General features: G+C 47.1%; 1 protein-coding gene and 1 long non-coding RNA gene across 3 annotated transcripts in view; one reads left to right on the plus strand and one right to left on the minus strand.

Moving 5' to 3' along the window:
- Ubac2 (UBA domain containing 2) overlaps nucleotides 1-4,284 on the plus strand; it is a 159,389-nt gene extending 155,105 nt beyond the window's left edge. For both annotated transcript variants that reach the window (XM_078016282.1, XM_005317020.5), the window contains one exon: nucleotides 3,039-4,284. In XM_078016282.1, coding sequence (XP_077872408.1) covers nucleotides 3,039-3,146 — 108 coding nt within the window. In that variant the 3' untranslated portion in view covers nucleotides 3,147-4,284. The remainder of the gene's footprint in view (nucleotides 1-3,038) is intronic.
- On the minus strand, nucleotides 707-18,778 carry LOC144365205 (uncharacterized). Its single transcript, XR_013423500.1, has 2 exons — nucleotides 18,538-18,778; nucleotides 707-1,797 (listed from the first exon to the last, which is right to left on the minus strand). It is a non-coding gene; the product is annotated as an uncharacterized LOC144365205 (long non-coding RNA).
- Between the last annotated feature and the right edge of the window lie 2,326 nt (nucleotides 18,779-21,104).

Raw genomic sequence — 21,104 nt, forward strand, 5'->3', positions numbered from 1 at the left:
CAGGTGCACAGAAGCAGCCGGTCCTCAGCTGTGCTTGAGGTGACCAAGAGGGATAGTAAAGGCAGCCTTTTCCAAGCCATTGAAGTGGGCCTGCGGTTTCACTTTTGCAGAGATAATGGATGGAAAGAAGGTGGCTGACAGCTCCTCACTGGCCTGGGACGGAGTTCCCTAACTGCAGACGGTTGAGACTAACAGCTTAAGAGCTCGTGTCAATCCTGCCCAGTCCAGAGATTTCCCTCTTATTGCAGTGCAGTCGGTGCTGGTCCCCCAGCCCATCCCCTACCCCGGACACAGGGGCTCGAGAAAGGATGGGGACTAACATTCAGCTTCAAAATGCCCCTAATGAAAGGAGAAAGTGAATCCCAAGAACAGGATGGCAAAATTGATATTTGGCATCTGGCAGAGCCTAAACCAGGTGACTTGTGAACATCAAAAAGATTGTGTTCATCCAAGGTACCACAGTAATCTTGCTGGCACAGGATGTCACCAGGATGCTGTGTGACATCTCAGCACCAACGAATTTGAGAAGTTTACTAAGCAAATTTCAGGGTGATTCAAATTTGAGGGAGATAACTAACCTGGTTGACAACAAAATTAAAATAAAAAATAATTCACTTTAGTTGGCTAGAAAACAGGCAGGGATGTGCAGTGTCATGTGCCTAGAAGCGAGGATTGAGAAACCTGGTCTGAAGAGCTTCAGGTGAAATTTCCCAAAGGTTTTTAGTGTAAATTCTCACATTTTGAAAGAATTACGCTGTTTCTACTCGGTCATTTTCTCTGTCTGGTAAGCCTTATGTCCCACGATAAGGCTCCCTGCGCAAAGCACGTGTGCACACAAGTCTGCTTCCTCAAAAGCGTCCTGTGCTGTCTTCATCTAAGTGGACGGCAAGGTCAGAGGAGGGCGGCCCTCCAGCACCCAGGACTTAGGTCAGCCCACGCCCACAGTGTTGTGCTCTGTTCTAGGCACATTTTGATGTGATGCATAAATGAGAGCATGGGATAGAAGGGACAAGGCTGGAAGCTGCTGGATCCTGAAACACAGAAATGAACAAAGCAGTCATAGCCCTTCTTCTCAGAGAGTTTATAGTCCAGTGGTAGGGACAGCCTCAGTGAGCCCGGGACAGGAAGGTGGGACCCCCGAGGACTTCTTGTCCTGAGTCCTCTGGACTAGGAGACGTTGGGGAGAGCAGGCACTCCAAGAGCCGACAGGTGAAGAGCCGCTGATGGGCCAAGGGAAAAGACCCCTCCCAGGCAGAGGCAGCACCCAGCCAAGGGGCAGCCACGGAGCCAGGGGGCTGGGAGTGTTCCCCAGAGGAGCCAAGGGATAGAGGGAGAAAGGAAATGATGCGCTGGCCACTCAGGGAAGAGCAGGTCCACCACTCTTCTCCTGCCCATGAAGATCAGGTTCTGCTTTTACGAGGAAGAACTTTCCACTCGATAGGCAGAGCAGCCCTGGGGCCTTGGGCCAAGGCTGATATTCTAGAAAAGGTGAGTATTTCCTTGGGAGGGAAACGAAGCTAGAAGATTTCTGTGTTCTCTCCAGGCTGTCCATCAAGCCAGGGAGTTGCGCTCAGGGCACCTGTGGGCACCGCCTCGCTGTGCCTGGGCCACATCTCACTGGCTCACCTGGGTGGGCCCCCGCTACAGCACAGGCCTGTCCTCTAGTCAGCAGCCACATCGAGGATGCAGCCCGCTGTGCGTTTGTGTGACGGTGGAGCTGGAGTGGAAGTAGTCGGGAGGAGCAGCCCTCCTGCTGCAGAGTTAGGTCCTAGTCTTCACCCTGTCAGTGCTCACAACCTATAATGAAATGAATGTCGCCTTCAGTTTCTAAACACCAGCCAGCACTCCACTTCTGAGAAGCGTCCCCTCCTGTGTATCCCCACGCCCTCTCAGCAGTTTCCCTAAGGCTCTGAGGGAGGTGGGGACTGGGCCTGGGAGTCCCCTGAGTCCCTTCCACTGCCCTGCACCCTCTTCCTCTCACTGGGGCCTTCCATCATGTTGGCCCTGCTGGTCAGCCCCTCCTCCAGCCCTGTGCACACGCACCTCACCCCCACTCGGTGACACCCAGAGTTCCCTGAGCAGGGGCAGGAGAAGAGTGGTGGACCTGTTCTTCCATGTGTGGCCAGTGTATCACTTCCTATCTGAAAGGAATTTTTAAATGGTGAGGGAGTCCTCAGGTCAGTCCACAGAGCCTCTTTAATGCATATGTCATTGAAAATCTCAATGGTTAGAAGAGTATCATCTCTTGCCATGTTGGTGCAGGTATGATCAATTTTAATATAAGTGCAAAAACTGGATTCCTGTAGCTAATCCAAGGCTATCAATATTTTTATTGTCCTTCTTAGTTGGGAAAACAGATTACAGGTAAACTTTAGTAATATTGCCGATTCGAACATTGGAGACTGTACAAAGTGCAGGAAGCTGAATTCGTAGCCCCAGGATTGGTGTGGCTGCGTCCCCGTGGGCTTCAGCTGCCTCACACCAAGCTCGGCCTCCTGTGTACATGGCCACCACTGCTGCTGCCTACAGAGGCCACAGGCGGACAAGGCCTCAGCCCCCAGAGGCAGGAGCTGATGTGTTACCCAAGGACTGAAAGCGTGTCGTGATTCTCAGGAGCAGGCGTCCAGTGAGGCAGTTCACATGCATGTGACACCTGCCTGTCCTAAGTCAGAGCAGAAGCTCGATCAGGAGTGTCCCAGGGATGCATTCCGACCCCTTGTGCCTAGCTGCTCCCAAGGCCTGGTCCCAGTGGGTCACTGACCCTGAGAAGCCCCATTTCCTCAACTATAAAATGAAGTTATATGAGATAATAATGCGTATTTATTGGCCATATGTAGTAAACTGGTACCTGTTATGCTTTTTAGAACAGAAGATTTCACATTGGAGTAGAAACCAGTTAGTTGGTTTGAGTTCTTTTGGGGGAGGAGGTGGTGGTTTCAGTTTTGACCCTTTCTACAAAGTTCACACAGGAGCCTTTTGGGGGTCGGAGGATAAGCAGTGCTGTCGCCAACCTCCTGGGTTCTGCTGTCTGTTCACAGGTCGCCCGGCTCATGGAGATGGGATTCTCCAGAGGTGATGCTTTGGAAGCCTTAAGAGCCTCAAACAATGACCTCAATGTGGCCACCAACTTCCTACTGCAGCACTGATGTTCCAGTCCAGCCACTGACTGGCAGTGGCATGGTCCCCGCCACCACCTCAGCCCAAGTACTAAGAAGGCTCTGGCAGCGATGTCTCATGGGGAGAGGGTGGTTCCCGCTGCACCTCTTCCTGTCTCCGAGATGGTTACTGTTGTAGTACCAAAATAAGTTTGCCATTAAATTAGCATGTATTTTCTATCTTTATTTTTTTATTGGGCATTTTCCTTAGTCTGGAGAATCATCATTCATTCCTACTGTGTTCAGGTGCATTAAAATTGCAGATTTCTGTGGGCAATTGAAAAGCAGTCCAGATGGGAAATCGTTACTGTTGTAATGTTCTTACCGAAGTGTCTTTTCCTGTGTACCCTCTGATCATCGCCACCATGAAGAGGGACATGTAAAATTATTCTTTATTTTTTATGGACTTTTTTAATCACGATTTTTTTGTTGTTGAACTTTGTTCAAATCCCACTGGCTGTCAGTGTCCCCACTTCCCAGAGGATGAGCTGTATCCACCGGGCCTCGGTGATGAAGGAGAAATTTAAGCTCATCCCAGCTCCACACTGTTCCAGCCTGTTCCAGTCAGGGAATTTCTCCAGCTCATTCTCCCAACTTCCATTACAAATAATGAGGGTAATCAAGTACTGACTTGAGGTTCTGGAATACACCATGACGCTTACTTGAGGTTAATTTTGCTCAGACAAGTCAGAGTTAGCCACTCAGGCTCGAGGGTGTCACAGGACAAAGGGAATAGTTGCTTTCTGGAGCCTTGCAGGGCTTTGCCAGAGAGCATGGTGGCTGACCCACTGCAGGCTCAGCCCCAGAAGAGAAGAGAAAGAGCCTTGCCGACCCTCATCCGGCTAGAGGGCTAACCTGTCTCCCTCCACGCTCACAGCAGGCCCATCTGGCAGCAGGTTCTCCCTGGCCCCGGGCCTGGCTCCTGTGGTGGGTGAGGCAGAGCAGACTGCAGAAATGCAGTCAGGGAGGTGGGGAGGCAGGAGGCGGCCACTGTGGTTGACTAGCTCCAGAGCTATTACCATGTAAGCGAATTGTGCGACTGGTATGTTCCACAAAACGAGCAGCACTGTATCAAATTGATGCAAATTTAGATGTGTGATACTTACAATAAAGTTTTTAATGTGTTTTACTTTTCAGTATTTTTAAATTAATTTTATCCGTGCATTGAGATCATATGTAATAATGGGATTCGTGGTGATATATTCACACATGCACATAACATAACTTGGTCAATTTGATCCCCAGAGCCGCCCCGTCCCATTCCTCTACTCTGCTGGGCTTCTGTCTGTTTTCATGAAATTCTGTCCCCCCACCCCCCTTTTTTAATCTTAGCTTCCACATTTGAGAGCAAACACAATGACCCTTGATTTTCTGAGTCTGGTTTATTTAGCTTTACATAATGCTCTCACGTTTCATCTATTTTCCTGCAAAACAGCATAAGTTTTTTTTTTTTAATGGCTTAAAAGAAAATCCAGAGCACATATATACATTTTCTTCATTCATCTGTTGATGGACACCTAGGCTGGTTCCATAATTTGACCATTGTGAATTGCACTGGGCATGCAGGGATCACTATGGTATGCTGACTTTAATTCTTTTGGGTAAATACTGAGGAGTACTACAGCAAAGTCTTATGGTAGTTCTGTTCCTGGTCATTGGAGGAACCACCATACTGATATCCAAAGTGAGTGTTCTAATTTACAATCCCAACAGTGTATAAATGTCCCTCTCCCCTCCCCCCCCCCACATATCCTCACAGGCATTTATTCTTACTTGTATTCTTGATGATTTCCACGAAATTTCAGTGTAGTTTTTATTTGCATTTTCCTGATTGCTAAAAATTTTGAGTGTTTTTGATATTTGTTGGCCATTTGTATTTTTTCAAGAAGTGTCTGTTTAGTTCATTTGCCATTTATTTGTTGGGTTTTGTGTGTGTTTGTGTGTGTATAAGTTTTTGAGTTCTTTATATATTCTGGATATTAATCCTCTTTGAAAGGAGCTGCACTCCCTGAGTCGGCTCTCTCTTCACACTCTTGTTTCGTTTGCTGTACAGAAGCTTTTTAATTTGGTATCATCTCTTATATAAATTCTTGGTTTTATTTTGTGAGCTATAAGAATCCTATTGAGGAAGTCATCGCCTGCATCCATATGTTAAAGTGTTGAGTCTATGTTTTCTCCTAGCAGTTGCAGATTTTCTGATCTAATTCCTAAGTCCTTGATCCATTTTGAATTGACGTTGTGCAGAGCAAGAGATAGGATCTAGTTTCAGTCTTCTACATATGGATACTAGGTTTTCCTGCACTGTTTGTTATGAAGGCTGTCTTTTCTCCAACAAATGTTTTTGGCACCTTTGACAGGAATCAGATGATTATTCCTGTGTGGTTTTTGTCTCTGTGTCTTCTATTCTATTGTATTGGTCTTTATACTTATTTTTATGCCAGTACCTTGCTATTTTTGTTACTTTAGCTCTATAGTATAATTTAAAAGTGGGTATTGTGATGCCTTTAACATTGCTCATTTTGCTTAGAATTGTTTTAGTTATTTATTTTATTCCATATGAATTGTTTTAGTTTATTTCTTTTATTCCATATGAATTTTGGGAGTGTTTTTTCTAGTTCTGTGAAGAATTTTATTAGTACTTTGTTGGGGGTTGCATTGAATCTGTAGATTGTTTTTGTTAATTTGGCCTTTTTGGGGAATGGGGGTAAACTTGGGACTGAACCCAGGGGCACTCAACCACTGAGCCATATCCCTAGCCCTTTTTTAAATTTTATTTAGAGACAGAGTATCACTCAGTTGCTTAGGACCTCACTAAATTGCTGAGACTGGCTTTGAACTTGTAGTCGTCCTGCCTCAGCCACCTGAGCCACTGGGATTACAAGCATGTGCCACCATGTCTAGCTAAAATGGCCATTTTAACAATATTAATTCTGCCTATTCATGAGCATGAGAGGTCTTTCCATTTTCTCGTGCCTTCTTCAATTTCTCTCTTCAGAGTTCTATAATATTCATTGTAGAGGTCTTTCACCTCCTTGGTTAGATTTATTCCTTGGGTGGGTTTGTTTGTTTGTTTTTATTTTTTGGAGACTTTAAATGGAATTGTTTTCCTGATTTCTCTTTCAGTGGATTAATTGTTGGTGTATGGAAAAGCTACTGATTTTTGTATGTTGAATTTTTATATCCTGATACTTTGCTGAACTTGTTTATTAGCTCAACAAGTCTTCTGGTAGAACTTGTTGGATCTTCCAAGTATAGGATCATGCCATTTGCAGACAGTGATTATTTGATTTCTTCCCTTTCCTATTTGTATCCTTTTTATTTCTTTCTCTCGTTTAATTTCTCTGGCTAAAGCTTTAAGTACTGTATAGAATATGAGTGGTGAGAATGAACATCATTGTCTTATTCCTGAGTTTAGAGGAAATGCTTTCAGTTTTTCCCCATTAACTACAATGTTGCCTTTGGATTTATCATAGATAGCCTTTATGATGTTGAGGAAAGTTTCTTCTGACCCCACTTTCTTCATTTTTTTCATCCAAATGAACTTAATTTTGTTGAAAGCTTTGTTTGCAACTATTGAGATGATTCTGTGATTTCTGTCCTTTATATTACTTATGTGGTGAATTACACTTATTGATTTGCATATGTTGAACCACCCTTGCAACCCTGCAATGAAACCAACTTCATCATGGTGTAACCAACTTGATTGTGATTCACAGTCTTTTAACATGTTGTTCAATATGATTTGCTAATATTTTATTAAGGATTTTGTGTCTATGGTCACAAGGATATTAATGTGTAGTTTTGTTTCCTTGTTGTGTCCTTGTCTGGTTTAAGTATCAGGGAGATATTGGCTTTGTAGAATGAATTTGGAAGTGTTCCTATTTGGAAATGTCCCTTTCTGTTTCATGAAATAATTTGAGGACCATTCACATTAGTTCTTTTTTTTTTAACTTTTTTTTTAATTTGTAGATGGACACAATACCTTTATTTATTTATATGTGGTGCTGAGGATTGAACCCAGTGCCTCACATGTGCAAGGTGAGCACTCTACCACTGAGCTACAATCCCAGCCCCACATTAGATTAGTTCTTTAAACAGGTAGAATTTAGCTACCCAATCCTGGGCTTTTCTTTGTTGGAAGGCTTTTTATTACTGTTTCAATTTTTTTATTATTAGTTGGTTTAGGTTTTCTATATCCTCTTGGTTCAATTTTGGTATGTCATGTGTATCTAGAAATTTATTCATTTCTTCTAGATTTTTTCAGTTTATTAGAGTATTGGTTTTCAAAATAGTCCTTTTTCATCTCCAATTTTATTAATTGGGTCTTCTCTTTCTTTTGGTTAGTTTAGTGAAAAGTTTATCAATCTTGCTTATCTTTTCAAAGAATCAGCTCTTTTGGGCTGGGGATGTGGCTCATGCCGTAGTGCGCTCGCCTGGCATGCATGCAGCCCAGGTTTGATCCTCAGCACCACATACAAACAAAGATGTTGTGTCCGCCGAAAACTAAACAAATAAATAAATAAATATTTTAAAAATTCTCTCTCTCTTAAGAAAAAAAAAAGAATCAGCTCTTTGTTTCAGTGATTTTTTGTATTGATTTTTAATTCTCTATTTCATTACTTTTGGCTCTGACCTTAATTATTTCATTCCTTCTACTGGTTTTGGAAATGGTTTTCTAGGGCCTTGAGGTGCATTATTAGATTATTTAGGCTCTTTCTGATTTTTTATGTAGGCACTTTTCACAAACTTTCCAACGGCCATAATAGTGTCCCAGAGATTCTGATATGTTGTATCTTTCTATTCTCATTTGCTTCTTAAAACTTCATTTCATTGTGATCTGATAAAATGCAAGGTGTTATATAAATTTTTTTATTAAAATGCTAAAACTTGCTTTATGGCCTAAAATATGCTCTGTTTTCAAGAAGGTTCCACAAACAGCTGAGACAAAATTGTATTTGGGGTCTCTCAGAGTCTTTACATCAAGTAGTGTTTGTTTTATGTAATTAGTATAATGACATTTGGGGGCATAAATATTTAGTATCATTTTATCTTCCTGTTTGATTGTTCTCTTTGTCTCTTCTGATTAATATTGACCTGAAGTCTGCTTTTTCACATATGAGAGCAGCTGCTCCTGCTTGTTTACGGGCTCCATTTCCATGGAATATCATTTTCCATCCTTTCACTTTCAGGCTGTTTTTGCCTGTAAGATGGATCAAGATGCAAGCAGCTTATTGTTTGGTCATATTTTTTATTTCATTCTTCCAACTGTGTCTTAATTATAGTGTAGACCATTCGCATTCAGTGTTATAGAGTTTTTTATTCTTTCCATTTTGATTTATTTCTAATGTTTAATTTGGTCCTATTTATCATTTGCTTAGCTACTTTTCTAATGAGATTTATCCATTCATGAATTCTGGAGGTTTTATTTTTTATATGTTTATTTCTTAGTTGTAGGTGGACACAATATCTTCACTTTACATTTATGTGGTGCTGGGGATCGAACCCAGTGCCTTCTGCATGCCAAGCGAGCACTCTACCACTGAGCCACAACCCCAGCCCCAAATTCTGGAGTTTTTTGATTCCTTCTATATATAATATGTCTTTAAATAATTTCTGTAATGCTGGCTCAGTGTTCATAAATTCTTTTAATGTATGCTTATCTTGTAAGGTCTTTTATTTCTTCAGTTCTGAAGGAGAGCTTTATTAGGTATTGTAGCCTTGGCAGTTATTTTTCTCTCAGTTATTTTCATTCATTTTTTTCTGGGTTCTCTTGGAATACATGATGCTTTTTTTATAATCACTCTTCTGAATTCTTTATCTGGTATTTCAACCACTCCAATATCTTTGGAGTCAGTTCCTGGTATATTATGAACTTTAGGAGGTGTTGTGTTACCTTGTTTTTTCACATTTGTTGTATTCCTATGTTGAGATGTGGCATCTGTTGGAATGGACTTCTCTTCCACTTTTATGTGAGGACCTTTTCAGGGAATAGCCTTCTCTTGGGGAAGTACTCTGGGATATCAGATTGTTGTAAACTGTTGAATATATTTCCAGGTGGTTTTCATAGCATAGTTTCCCTACTAGTTCTTTGGTGATGATTAGTGTACTTTGATATAATGTGTATTGTGTCAAAGCTTAAGGATTCCACTTTCTCTGTAGGTCTCACAAGATTGGGGCAATGCTCTTAGCATGGTATAGGTGATACACCCTCTGCGATTGCTCTTCTAGGTTTAACTCTATGTTCTAAAGGGTATGGGAATGATCTAAGCTGAGACCCCTTATAGATGTGATATCCACAATCTTTACCCTGTGTTACTTTATCCACAGTGTCTTCCCTGTGAACTCATTGGATAATCAAGCTAGATTCCCAGCATCTCACAGAAAAGAAAGAGATAACAGTAACAATAGCAGTGAGCAATATTCAGCATTAAAATAAATACCAGGTCCCTACTATGTCATGTATGACACTGATGGTTGGGTCAGCAGTTAGCAACAGCAATAAACAACCATGAGCTAGATACAGCATTAAAGTAAACAGTAGGTGTGAACTATGACATCCACAATACTAATAACTACAACAACATGAATGGTGTGGGCTTAAATTATATAATCTAAATAGTTTGAAAATGGTAAAATATAGTTTATTAAAATAAAATGGGGTAGGAAGGAAAAAGAGTTTAGAATATTCAAAAGGAGAAAAGAAAAAAAAGCAGGAGAGAGGTAGCAAGTGAAGGCCATAAAGAAAAATGAGAAAGAAAAATACTAGAGAAAGAGCAAGCAAGAAATTTTAGCATTTAGGGGGAGAAAAGAGAGTAACAACCACCACCACCACCACCACAACAAAACCTTCAAAGAACAAAATAGTGAAAAGGGAAAAAAATGATTAACAGTAATACGTGTGTATACTTGCACATATGTGGCACACACACACACACTCACACACATATATATCAGTAAATACAACAAAACAAAAAAATTGTTAATGAAAAATAATTGTCTCCATTGGGGTGGTTGAAACTGTGGATAAGGATAAATATTCACTGCCTGTGCCAGACTACCCACCTTCCCCTTTTTTCTTGGTCTATGCAGCCCTTAGAGAGACCAAGGGCTGAGGGCTAATAAACCCTTCCTCCTTTGTGTTGCTCACCAAGCTGCTGACTAGAGTGGCCTGGAACTGTTTGCCTGAAGCTGATTGAAATGACTCGGCTTTCTTGTCACCAGTACAAAGTAGGATAGAATGGGAAATACCACCTACTGGAGTTTTGTCCAGACAGACTAGATTGATGCACCCCAGGGCAGGGCTGATGCAGAGTTCTAAATGGGAAGTTCCAGCAGCTGGGGGTCTACCTCAGAGTGGAACTTCAGAACTTTTGCAGGTGGTAACTCCAGAAAGATTAGATCAACACACTTAAAGGGCTAGGCAGATTCCAGTCTCCACTGGGTGTCATGGGGGCTTCCTGAGAATTCCACTAATAGTGCGACCTCCTGAGTGAGGGGGCACAGCAGATCTCACACACTCTATCACCCATAAATATGGCCTTCCAAGGCTTCATCCCCAAATGTCACATCCACTTGTTGGGTTTCCTGACTCTCTTCAGTCCAAGAGCCACTGGACTCAAAGAGAAAGTGAATATAATCTTCTCTTTGCCTAATTGAATTGCATTCCTCTGGATGCACCCTAGGCCACCTCCTAGGCACTGGCTGGGACACTATGACAATATTTACTATGATCTCCAGGGTTCCCACAACACCAAGCTGCAGCATGACCTTCACAAGATGGCTCCCTGCTTTATCTCTCTGCTCACAATGTGAGGATTATAGGGCTTGCTGCGCAGCCTCTGAACCAGCTTCAGTTCAGGTTGCCTTTCTGTACTACAGATGTTCATGCCAAATCCATCTGCTGTGTTTCTTCCCCTTTGTATCACTCCTCCTGTCTGTGGTGACCCACTATTGCTGCCACCACTGGCTTCGCTGCAATGTACTCTCTTGTTCAAAACACCAGACTGTCCGGTCTCTCTGAGTCTCTGACAGTCCCACATGGAATTTCAGTCAATGCCCTCAGTCACCCAGCTCGCTGGAGAAGCAGTACCGAGCGGCTGAGCAACTGGAAGGTGCAGCCTTCCTCTACTCCACCTTCATTGTTCCTCTCTATTTTTTAGACTTTTCTAAATAAAATTCCATTCTAGGCATTTTCACTAAAAAGGAAAACATAAAAACCAGACTGTTCATGTTTCTCCAGAGGCTTGGGTGCCTTCTAAGTGAACACAGCACTTTGGTTCCTGTATGACACCACTCAGTGCCATCACCATTCTGAAGCCTGGCCCTTTGGGCTCAGTGGGACCCCATCCTTAGGCTGCCTGGAGCCATCAAGCTGCTCAGAATGAGGCTGAGGTGACTGGTTGCCCGGTTGGTCCCCAGCAGCAGCCCTTACTGGAATCTGGTTTTCTCATCTCAGCTGGTGGAGAGTCCGGTGGTCATCTCTGGTCACCTTCATGCCCTGACCAAGTCACAGTGAGGCCCCATGAGAGTGCTGATGAAAATGTGATGGTGTGACCTCCAGGACAAGTTGAAACCACCCTCTGTACTTCCCCAGGCAAAGAGCAGCTGCATCCAAAAATACACCGTCTACTCTGCTCCTTCCCACCCTCTGAGAGCACTGAGCAAAGCAAAACAAACTGTGGCCACATCCTGGCCCTCCCCGGGGTCAGGCGAACCATAGTCCCCTGTGAGGATCACGAATTAGAGGCCCAAATTCAAAAGGAGAATTCCCACCTGAATGTGATCACATTTCAGAGACGCTTGTCCTGCCCAGAGGAACCTCAGTGACCCTGTGTGTCAGTCTTTCAGAGACTGGGAATTTGGAGAATGGGAACTGAGAACTAAAATGCAGGCAGCATGGGTGGGAGGTGACTCGGGGTTTCTTGGGAGCTCTTTAGCTCTTCCCAGCTCCTCTGCAGCTGCAGGCCTCCGGGAAGGGGGGGGGAGGGGGGGACCTGCTTTCCTCCCTGTAGTGCAGCTGGAGGCGCCCCCTCCCCACCACCCTCCAGACCGCCACACGCAGTCTGCCCTTCACTCTTGGGCTCTTTCTCTTTGCCTCCTGGGGTCCCGTTGCTGGCCACTCTCGCCTCCTGCAGATGTGGACACAGACTGCAGCTGCCCAACTCAGGATTTAGAAACTGCGAATACCCACCTCCTGTGGAGATGCCCAGAAATCTTCCTGGCTGATGGCACGCCCCAAAAAAGACCTCGCCAGAGGGGGGCATCAGTGAGCCATTTGATTCCATTTCCTAAGGTCCAGAAAAGATGGAGGTTTTTGATTTTGGGCAAATGATCACAGATTGGGCTTCATTCTCAAGCAAGAGGATTCCAGATTGTGACATGAGAAAGGGAGAGGAGAAAAATGTCTGTAGTAGACATCCCTCCACGGCTAAGAAGAACCTGCCCCAGGTCCCTATGTGTGGACCTGAACTGGGTGAGGTTAGAAAGGCGAAGATTTTAGGCAAATTAAGCACAAAATCAAGACATATCCTAGTGTCATTGAGATGCTTTCTGGGTCCCAGAGTTTATGTTCCCACAATCCATAAATTGAAATGGAAGTGTCTAAAACCACAAACTTGAGCTCTTTTAACCAGTTAGATTTCGTGACATTTAATTTGTGAAATCTGGTTATTTTCTTCACTTTCCAGTCCCCTAACTGATACAGTGTTTCTATAAAGGCATGGACGAAGAACACCAGACTAAGATTTGGTTCATACTAAAAATTTGGTTCTGAAACGGAAATCTTATATGAGAGAAAAATAGCCCCCATCATGTGACTTTACCAACCTGCTTACTACAGGCACGTCTGATGCAGATTCAACACCAATAGCTAAATTTTGATGATGCTCCCTTTAGAGCTGAAATGTCCATCGCAGAAGCTCTGGGGCTGCTGTGGGCTGCAGAGGCTGGGAAAGTGACCAGTAGGTGTAGGACATCCGCTGAAGAGAGGCGGCTGGACAGCTAGAGGGGGGCCTGCTCTGGCAATAAAGGGGGTAGGTGGGGTTCTTGGGAATTTGGAGGGAGGAAACAGGACTCTGCAGACACTCACAGGCCTGGAGTGGGGGGAGAGGCAGCAGAGGGCAGCCCCAGGCAGGGCAGGGCTTGAAGGGTGGGGGCAGAGTGGGGCAGCCAGGGAGTGGCAGTTCCCCATGACAAGAGCTGGAGGCTGAGGAAGGGGGAAAGTGGAGGTGGGGAAGAGGTTCATCCAGGAAATGTGACTCGAGGAGGACCAGGGCCGGAGAGTCTGAGAGCCAGGCCGGGAACAGGGTACGAGCAGGGACCTCCAGAACTCGAGGAAGGAGAGGATAGAGGTAAAAGGAAGCAGAGGGAGGTGAAGAGGCTGGTTTCTTAGAGTAGGGAGCTAGGCAGGGCCCAAGGAAGGGCTGGGAGCCTAAGAAGAGTGGACAAGGGCCTCAAAGGAGAGAAAAGCCCAGGGGGTCTACCCGGCCAGAGCAGGGGCTTTGACCACTTTTGTTGATCCACTCTGCAGAGTTATCTGATCTGCCCAGTGAGAATTTCAAAGGTCCTGGAGCCCCAGACAGGAATTCAGGCAGTCCCAAGAAACTGTCGAGATTCTGCGGGCCCCTCCTACTGTCTGCAGACCCACAGCTTCCCAGGGAGCTCGTAGTTGTGTGACTGTTCTAGAATGTTCTGAGCTGCCCTGGGAATTTGAGTAGACTTGGTAGTAGAAGGGGAAAAAGAGGAATCCAAGGAGTGTGGAAAAGGGGGCCTTTGACAGAAATCTACCTGGCCTAAAGTCTGCTTCTGGTTTCCTAAAAACCTACCCTGGTCCTCAGCCAAACACAGAAGCTCCTTAGGGATGAACTGACCACATGTTCCAGATTATCAGAAAAATACTGCAAAAGTATTATGTGACCCCTAGTCAATAACACTAGAGGAAACCTCCCAAGTCCCTCCCCAGCCCAGGAACGGGGCCAGTGTGATACTCAACAGAAGTACCCGGTTGTATCAGAAAGCTGATCAGCCTAGCACATGGGGGCAGACGGCTCTTTGGGATCTACCTTCTGCCTTGCCCAGGACCAATGCTCCTGTGAGCCCCACTGAGACCCTCCTCCCCAAGTGTGGAGTCTGTCCTCAGGTTCGGAGGGGATGTCTAGGCTGGAAGAGAGCAACCTTCTAGTGAAAGCCCACATTCTCCTGAGCAAGGGGCCAGGGTCAGGAGCCAGGGTAATCTGACTGGGGTCACACCACTGACCTTGAGGGTAAAGCCAGCCCTCCTGGGGCCAGGCCGGTCCTCAGCCCCTCCCTAGGCTGTCCCTGGCCTTGCACAGTTGGTATTTCTCTCCCTCTGCCTATGCACACCTTGGCAATGGGAGAAGAGAAGGAAGTTCCCCCAGGTGGGACTCACACTCCTTTGGGACTGTTCTGGTCCCTTACTCCTGCTCACAGCAGGCCCGGGAGCACTGGGAGACCCTCTCAACAGAAGACCCTCCCTGCTGTCTGCAGCAAAATGGGAGCCCACAAGGGACACCTCAGGAAGCAAGGCCAGGACTCCTCCAGTGAGGCTAGAGTCTTCTTCCACACCCACTAACTCTGCCCGAGCCATGTCCAGCAGGCTGTCCCCAGCATGTGCACTTATGAGACACTGCAGGCAGAGTGGAAAAAGGTGACAACGTTGCTTTCCCAGCACTGAGGATGGTGTGCCCCAGCTTCCTGAGTTGGGCTGGAGGTGATGCAGTGCCCCCAGAGATTCGGCAGTAAGGACACTTGGCCTTTTCAAAAGTGGCTATTTGCAACCTCAGTGAAAAAATTGCACTCAATATCCGGGTCTTTAACCAGGGCTGTAGCCCCCGGAGCTTTGCAGATCCCTTGTTGGTTGACAAGGACCCCAGGCTCAGTGAAGAGCCAGGCACTGTGGGTGCCAGGGGGGCCTGCCAGCCCCTTGCTTGCATCCAGCCTGTTTGCTGGCCCTGCCCAGAAGGCAGCCAGGTGCTAAGGGCCAGGGCCCTGGGAGGTGGTGTCAGAGGGGACCTGGCTCCTTGCTCCTTGGGACCGCAAAGCCACTCCTTCTCTTTTGATCAGCCCTATCCCACCAGAGATAGTTCAGCCCTAAGAGGGTCTTTTGGGGTTTGAGAAGATTTTCATTTCTCTTGTTCACTGGGGGCCAGGGTGATATTCAACAGAAGTACCCTGTTGTATCAGAAAGCCGATGAGCCTACAACGTCCTTACAGATTTTTAACACCCCCTGCATTGTGTAACCTAGGACTGACTCCTATGTTCCATATGATACAGCTGTTCAGACCATGGGGGCTTTTACAAATAAAAGTCTTGGCCTCCTGAACACCTGAAGACCTGCGTAGGCATAAAAATGTAGTCCAGTGAATAATTGGAAAAGCCAACCCCCTAGCAGAGTGAGCACCCCAAGTCTGGCCCATCCCCACCTGAAGAGAGAGGCAATGATGTTCCTGCTCAGGGAACCTGAGCCCTGAACTGAAGTGACCTGAAAAATGGTTTGGTTATTTAAAAAAAAAAAAAAATGTAAAAAGATTGGGCTGAGGTTGTGACTCAGTGGTAGATCTTTCGCCTCGCACGTGTGAGACCCTGGGTTTGATCCTCAGCACCACATAAAAATAAATAAGTGAAATAAAGGTACTGTGTCCAACTACAACTAAAAAATAAATGTAAAAAGATTAAAGTCAAATACTCACTCTCAGCCCCTCTTATTTCTGGTGGTGTGAATGACCTTCAAATCATGACCAGTTGCAAATTGCAAAATTTTGGAATTTGGAGCTCAAAGCCACTCTAAAATGAGAAAAAACAATTTGAGGATTCACTTGCTTGGGGCAAGGGAGGCAGTGAGAGGACTTGAGAAGGCCCCCAAGATCCCCAGGGGACGAGGAATGGCTGTTTCGGAAGCGGGTGGACAGGGGTGTGTTTTGCTGGGATTTTCATAGCTCACACCTATGCACTCTTTTGCATTTTGAAATATCCAATAAAAGGTTGAAAGGCTCAAAAGGAATGTCACCTCCTCTCTTCGGGCACTGGCAGCTTCTTCAGGAGGTTCAGATCGGGCGGGCCCAGGGCACTCCTTTCCTTTGGGAGGCTCCAAACCCTGGGGCTGGATAGACTGGCCCAGATCAGACAGTGATGGAAAGACTATAGCCCAGGGTAATAGGACCAAGCCTGGGGACCCCAATACCGCTCCCCTCACTTCATTGTTGGAGGCCCTACTGGGCCCCAGAGAGAGCACAGCGTTTCCTTAGGACTTGGATTCTAACACTTCCCACAAGGTTCCTGTTTGGTCTCAAACCTTATCCTTCCTGTCCAACTTTGATAGCTATCCTCAAAGCAGTGTTGACCTGAGCTGACCTCAACGGTGGCAAAGCCAGGCCTTGGCCAGGTGGGTAGTCAGTCATGTTTGTCCCTATATAGGCCCCTCACCTGGAGGGCAAGGTCAAGAGCCAGCCCAGGTGCAGAATGCAGTTTGCTGGCCCTGGATCTGAGGGAGGGGTCACTCCTGGAGCCTGGGGTCTGGTGTCTATGGGCAGCACCAGACTGAGAAGCCACGCACAGCATTCTGGGACAAGCTCCAGGCCTCTAGGGAACACTCCCAGAACCCGATGCAGGTGAAGCTGACCATGAAGCCCAGCAGGCAGCCCAGTGGCTCTGCTGCCCAGTGATTCTCCACTGGTACCTACTGAACACGAAGGGCTAACAGCAGCTCCCTGTGGCCAAGGGCTGCGGTGATTTGGCCCCACCCCAGGTTCAATCACATGCCTGGGGACACGGAGCCCCATAAGTGAGCAGGCAAGTCAGGTGCCCACCCCTGGGCCACCACCTCCCTCTCAACATAAGAGGAACAGACGGAAGCTCTTATTCTAGGCTGGGTGTGGCGGTTAGTCAATTAATATTTTTAAAGCAAATAAAGTATAGAAATGTGTCACCTATTGCCCATGTATCAAGTACTTAAATTTCAAACATGTCCATGTAACTCGCTCTCCAGTCTCTGGTGTCCATGTGATCAAGGTCCTCTCTTGAAGAAATAAAGTTCTAAGGGTTGAAATTTTTTTTTTTTTTTAAAGAGAGAGTGAGAGAGGGGGACAGAAAGAGAGAGAATCTTAACATTTATTTATTTTTTCTTAGTTCTCGGCGGACACAACATCTTTGTTGGTATGTGGTGCTGCTGAGGATCGAACCCGGGCCGCACGCATGCTAGGCGAGCGCGCTACCGCTTGAGCCACATCCCCAGCCCCTAAGGGTTGAAATTTGAGTGATCTTTCGGAGTCCAGGCCCACAGCCCATCATGGATGAGTCCCAGGTTGCATCCTGTATGGCAGTTGTGGGGAGAACACAGTGAATGCATGGGAGTCCTGCACCCCGCCCCCCCGAGCTGTCACTCTCCTGTTTGGACAGCAGATTGGTTTGTTACCTGTTCGTCTGACTCAGTTCTTGTGAAAACCACTCTTTCTTTTTCCTTCATCCTTTATCAGTTTTCATAATAATGACATCATTTAATTTCACAAACAGTTGAGAGATGGGTTGAGGAAGCCTTGGCCACCAGCACATGTTTGCCGGAGAGTGCAGATGCTGGGCAGCCAGGGCCAGGGCCTACCCACCTGCCCTAAGACTGGAGGCCAGCTCTGCTCCCTGAGTCTGCGGCTGGCTAGTGAGGTTGCCAGGATTCCTGCAGTAGCCGCAGTCCACCAGAGAGTGGAACAAGTCGCTGGGGTTGGGAGAATCAGGAGAGGGGCCTCTGCCCTCATTTTTTACCCTGCTTCCTAGGTGACCCCAAACCTCACTAAGCCCGAGCAAATCAGTAGCAGCGCCTTGCTAGCTCCTGTTACCAAGGACGGAGGGCTCTTCTCGCTCAGCTGCCCGGCTCCTGTGTCTGCACACTGAGGGACGGGGAAGGGCTCCCACCCAGAGCATTTGGTTCTGTCGCACATAAGCAGGGTATCCCTGGTGTGGCCCTCCCTGGTGTGGCCCTCCTCTACTCTGTCCCCTCTCTTTGGGTATCTGCCTTTGACATTGTGTGGTCACAGGCCCTCCACCAGCTGCTGTGTTGCTGCATGAGTCTTCCTAGATGGACACCTGCTACAGGCCACACGGTGATTAGGGCAGGCCACCCACACAGAATAGGAAAGCCACTGTCACGGTGAACAGACGCGTGGCAAGACCCATGATCTCATCGGACATGCTTACCGGCCTCCTGCTCAGAAATCACTGGGTTCTCAGAGCTGGAGGACGTCACCATCTTGTTGACTAATGTCCTCATTGCGCAGATGAAGCCAGATTCCAGAGCTGCCAGTGGCCGGCTGAGGCTCCCTTGACCCCACACCTTGTGATGTCCCCCTTCAGCAGAGGCCCCTTGGGCCCACTTACCTGGCAGGTGGGAGGTGGGTGGCTCTTCACAAAGAAGGTGTTTGCAGGAACCTGAGCCCGGCCTCTGCCCTCTCCCAGGGCCGCCTGGTTTACAAGCTCCACCAGCACAGGTCCAGGTCTAGGGAAGCACTGGTTATTATCACTGTCTTCTCAGTCACCTCCCACACGCCCAGAGAACCTGCTGGGTACATGTGAAAGAGGGATCAAACGAGATAAGGCCACCAGACTTCTGCAGAAGTGCTCCGCGTCATCGCAGAGGAGCAGGAGGGGCCGTCTCTAGGCGGTCGGCAGGGCTCCCAGAGACATCCAGGCTGTAAATTTGGGTCATCGATTTGATCTACAGAGAAAAAGCAGAGCCCCACCTTTGCACAGGGAGACCTGGTTCTGGGGACACAAAGCGCTCGGGGGCACCGCCTCCCCTCCTGCAGCTCCGTCCCGGGTCACCTGCGAGCCCAGAGGTCAGGCCGCAGGCTCACTCAGCAGTGCTGTCCCCCTCACTCCACACAGCACTCAGGTGGCTCTCGGAGTGCCCAGGACACCTGGGCACTAGTCCTCCTGTGCAGGTGTCTCCTCGACACTCAGAAGCCGCCTGTCCCCTAAAATGAAGCTTGTTTGGAACAGGCGCTCTTCACGGGAGCCTCTGCCCGTGGTCCTGCCAGGGTCCTGGACAACCTGATGGGTGACACGATTCAAAGGACCCCCAAGCCTGCTCGCCCTGTCCTGCTGTGGCAGTCCCTGAAACACAGGGAAGGCCGTTGCCCACATTTCCCCTGCCTCTCCTTCTGCCCTGACTGGCCCTAACGCGTCCCTGTGGGGCCCTGTGACATGGCGTGCCCCCCCTCCTGGGCTCTGTGAGTGACAGCCCGGCTGCCTCTGCTGACATCACGAAACCCACGTCTGAAACAGGCTGCTCAGCACTCCCCGGAACAGTGTCCTCTCATGCCAAGCCGTACCTCACCCCGAGTGGTCTTCTAGGCCTCCTGCCCCCTGTGTCCTGCTTAATACTGGACACCTCCACCGGCCTGTCCTTGAGGTAGCTGAGCCCGCCTTCTGCTTCCAATCTACATCTTGCCCCAAACTCGCCATCTCAGGAAATGGTGCCATCAGTGCAGCCATCCGTGTAAAGCCAGGCCCTCCAGGGGTCCCCAACCTCTTCCCGGGGTCCATCAATCTCTCCTGAGCACAGAACACACCTGACGTGTACACTGAGATTGCCTGGTGACCGTCTGCAGGACCCTGGGTTAGACCCACTTCAGGCATTTGTGCCTCGAGGCAGTCCTGCCTCCTGGGGTTGATCTGACCGCGGGTCACAGGTTGATGTGCCCAAGGGCGGCACAGCCTGTCCCTCAGCCTGGCTGCCACAACCTCACGCACATGAGGAACTCATTGATCTCTGCGCCTCTCCCACGTGCAGTCTCTTGGCGAAGTGAGAAAGAAAACCGTAGTGAAAGCTGGCTGTGGTCACCTTGTGGGTGTGGCGATGCCCCGGAAGTGTGGCTGCCAGTGCAGATGTGCTTTCTGGAAAAAGTTGGGAGCCCGTAGGAACCTTCCAGTATCTACCCACTGCTGCGTGAGACTCACTGCTCTTCCCCCTCAAAATGCCAAGTGATTAAAATTCTGTTCGTACACCCCTGCACCCGAATCCCCTGGGCCTCTCTGCTGGGTGGGTGGCCACTGTCCCAGGAATTGGGACTTAGAGCCTCATTACAGGCCTGGACCTGGGACCGCCTTGGCCTTCATCCTTCCTCTGTTCTGAGCTCACACAACAGGTTGGAGAAACCCTGAGACATAAACACTCTGATGCTTCCCTTTTATCATGGGTTTGTTTGGACAGGACCTGAGAAACAACCACAGAAGTTACACTCTTCTTGGTAAGTTCCAGAATACTAAAATATTCTGCAAATATATTTTTATTTTTTTTAGACATTGATAGGCCTTTATTTTGTTCATTTATTTATATGCAGTGCTGAGAATCGAACCCAGTGCCTCACACATGCCAGGCAAGTGCTCTGTCACTGAGCACAACCCCAGCTCTTTCTGCAAATATTTTAATAAAACCAATACCAACAGTGATGCAGCCACATCAATGTTCATAGCAGATCAATTCCCAATAGCTAAGCTATGGAACCAACCTCGGTGCCCTTCAACAGATGAATGGATAAAGAAAATGTGGTGTATATACACAATGGAAGATTACTCAGCCTTAAAGAAGAATGAAATTATGGCATTTGCAGGTAAGTGGATGGAGCTGGAGAATATTATGCTAAGCAAAATAACCAATTTCAAAGAATCAAAAGCCCAATGTTTTCTCTAATATGCGAATACTAATTCACAATAAGTGGGGGTGGGGCTAGGGAAGAATAGAGTTAATTTGGATTGGACAGTGAGGAGTTAAGGGAGGGGAGGGGACGAAATATGGGGATAGGAAGGATTGTACAATGAATCAACATTATTACCCTATGTGCATATATGATTACACAATTGGTGGGATTCTTCATTATGTACAGCCAGAAGAATGAGAAGTTATACTCCATTTATGTATGATGTGTCCAAGTGCATTCTACTGC

Source organism: Ictidomys tridecemlineatus, chromosome 6 (assembly GCF_052094955.1).
Source record: "Ictidomys tridecemlineatus isolate mIctTri1 chromosome 6, mIctTri1.hap1, whole genome shotgun sequence".
Taxonomy (NCBI): domain Eukaryota; kingdom Metazoa; phylum Chordata; class Mammalia; order Rodentia; family Sciuridae; genus Ictidomys; species Ictidomys tridecemlineatus.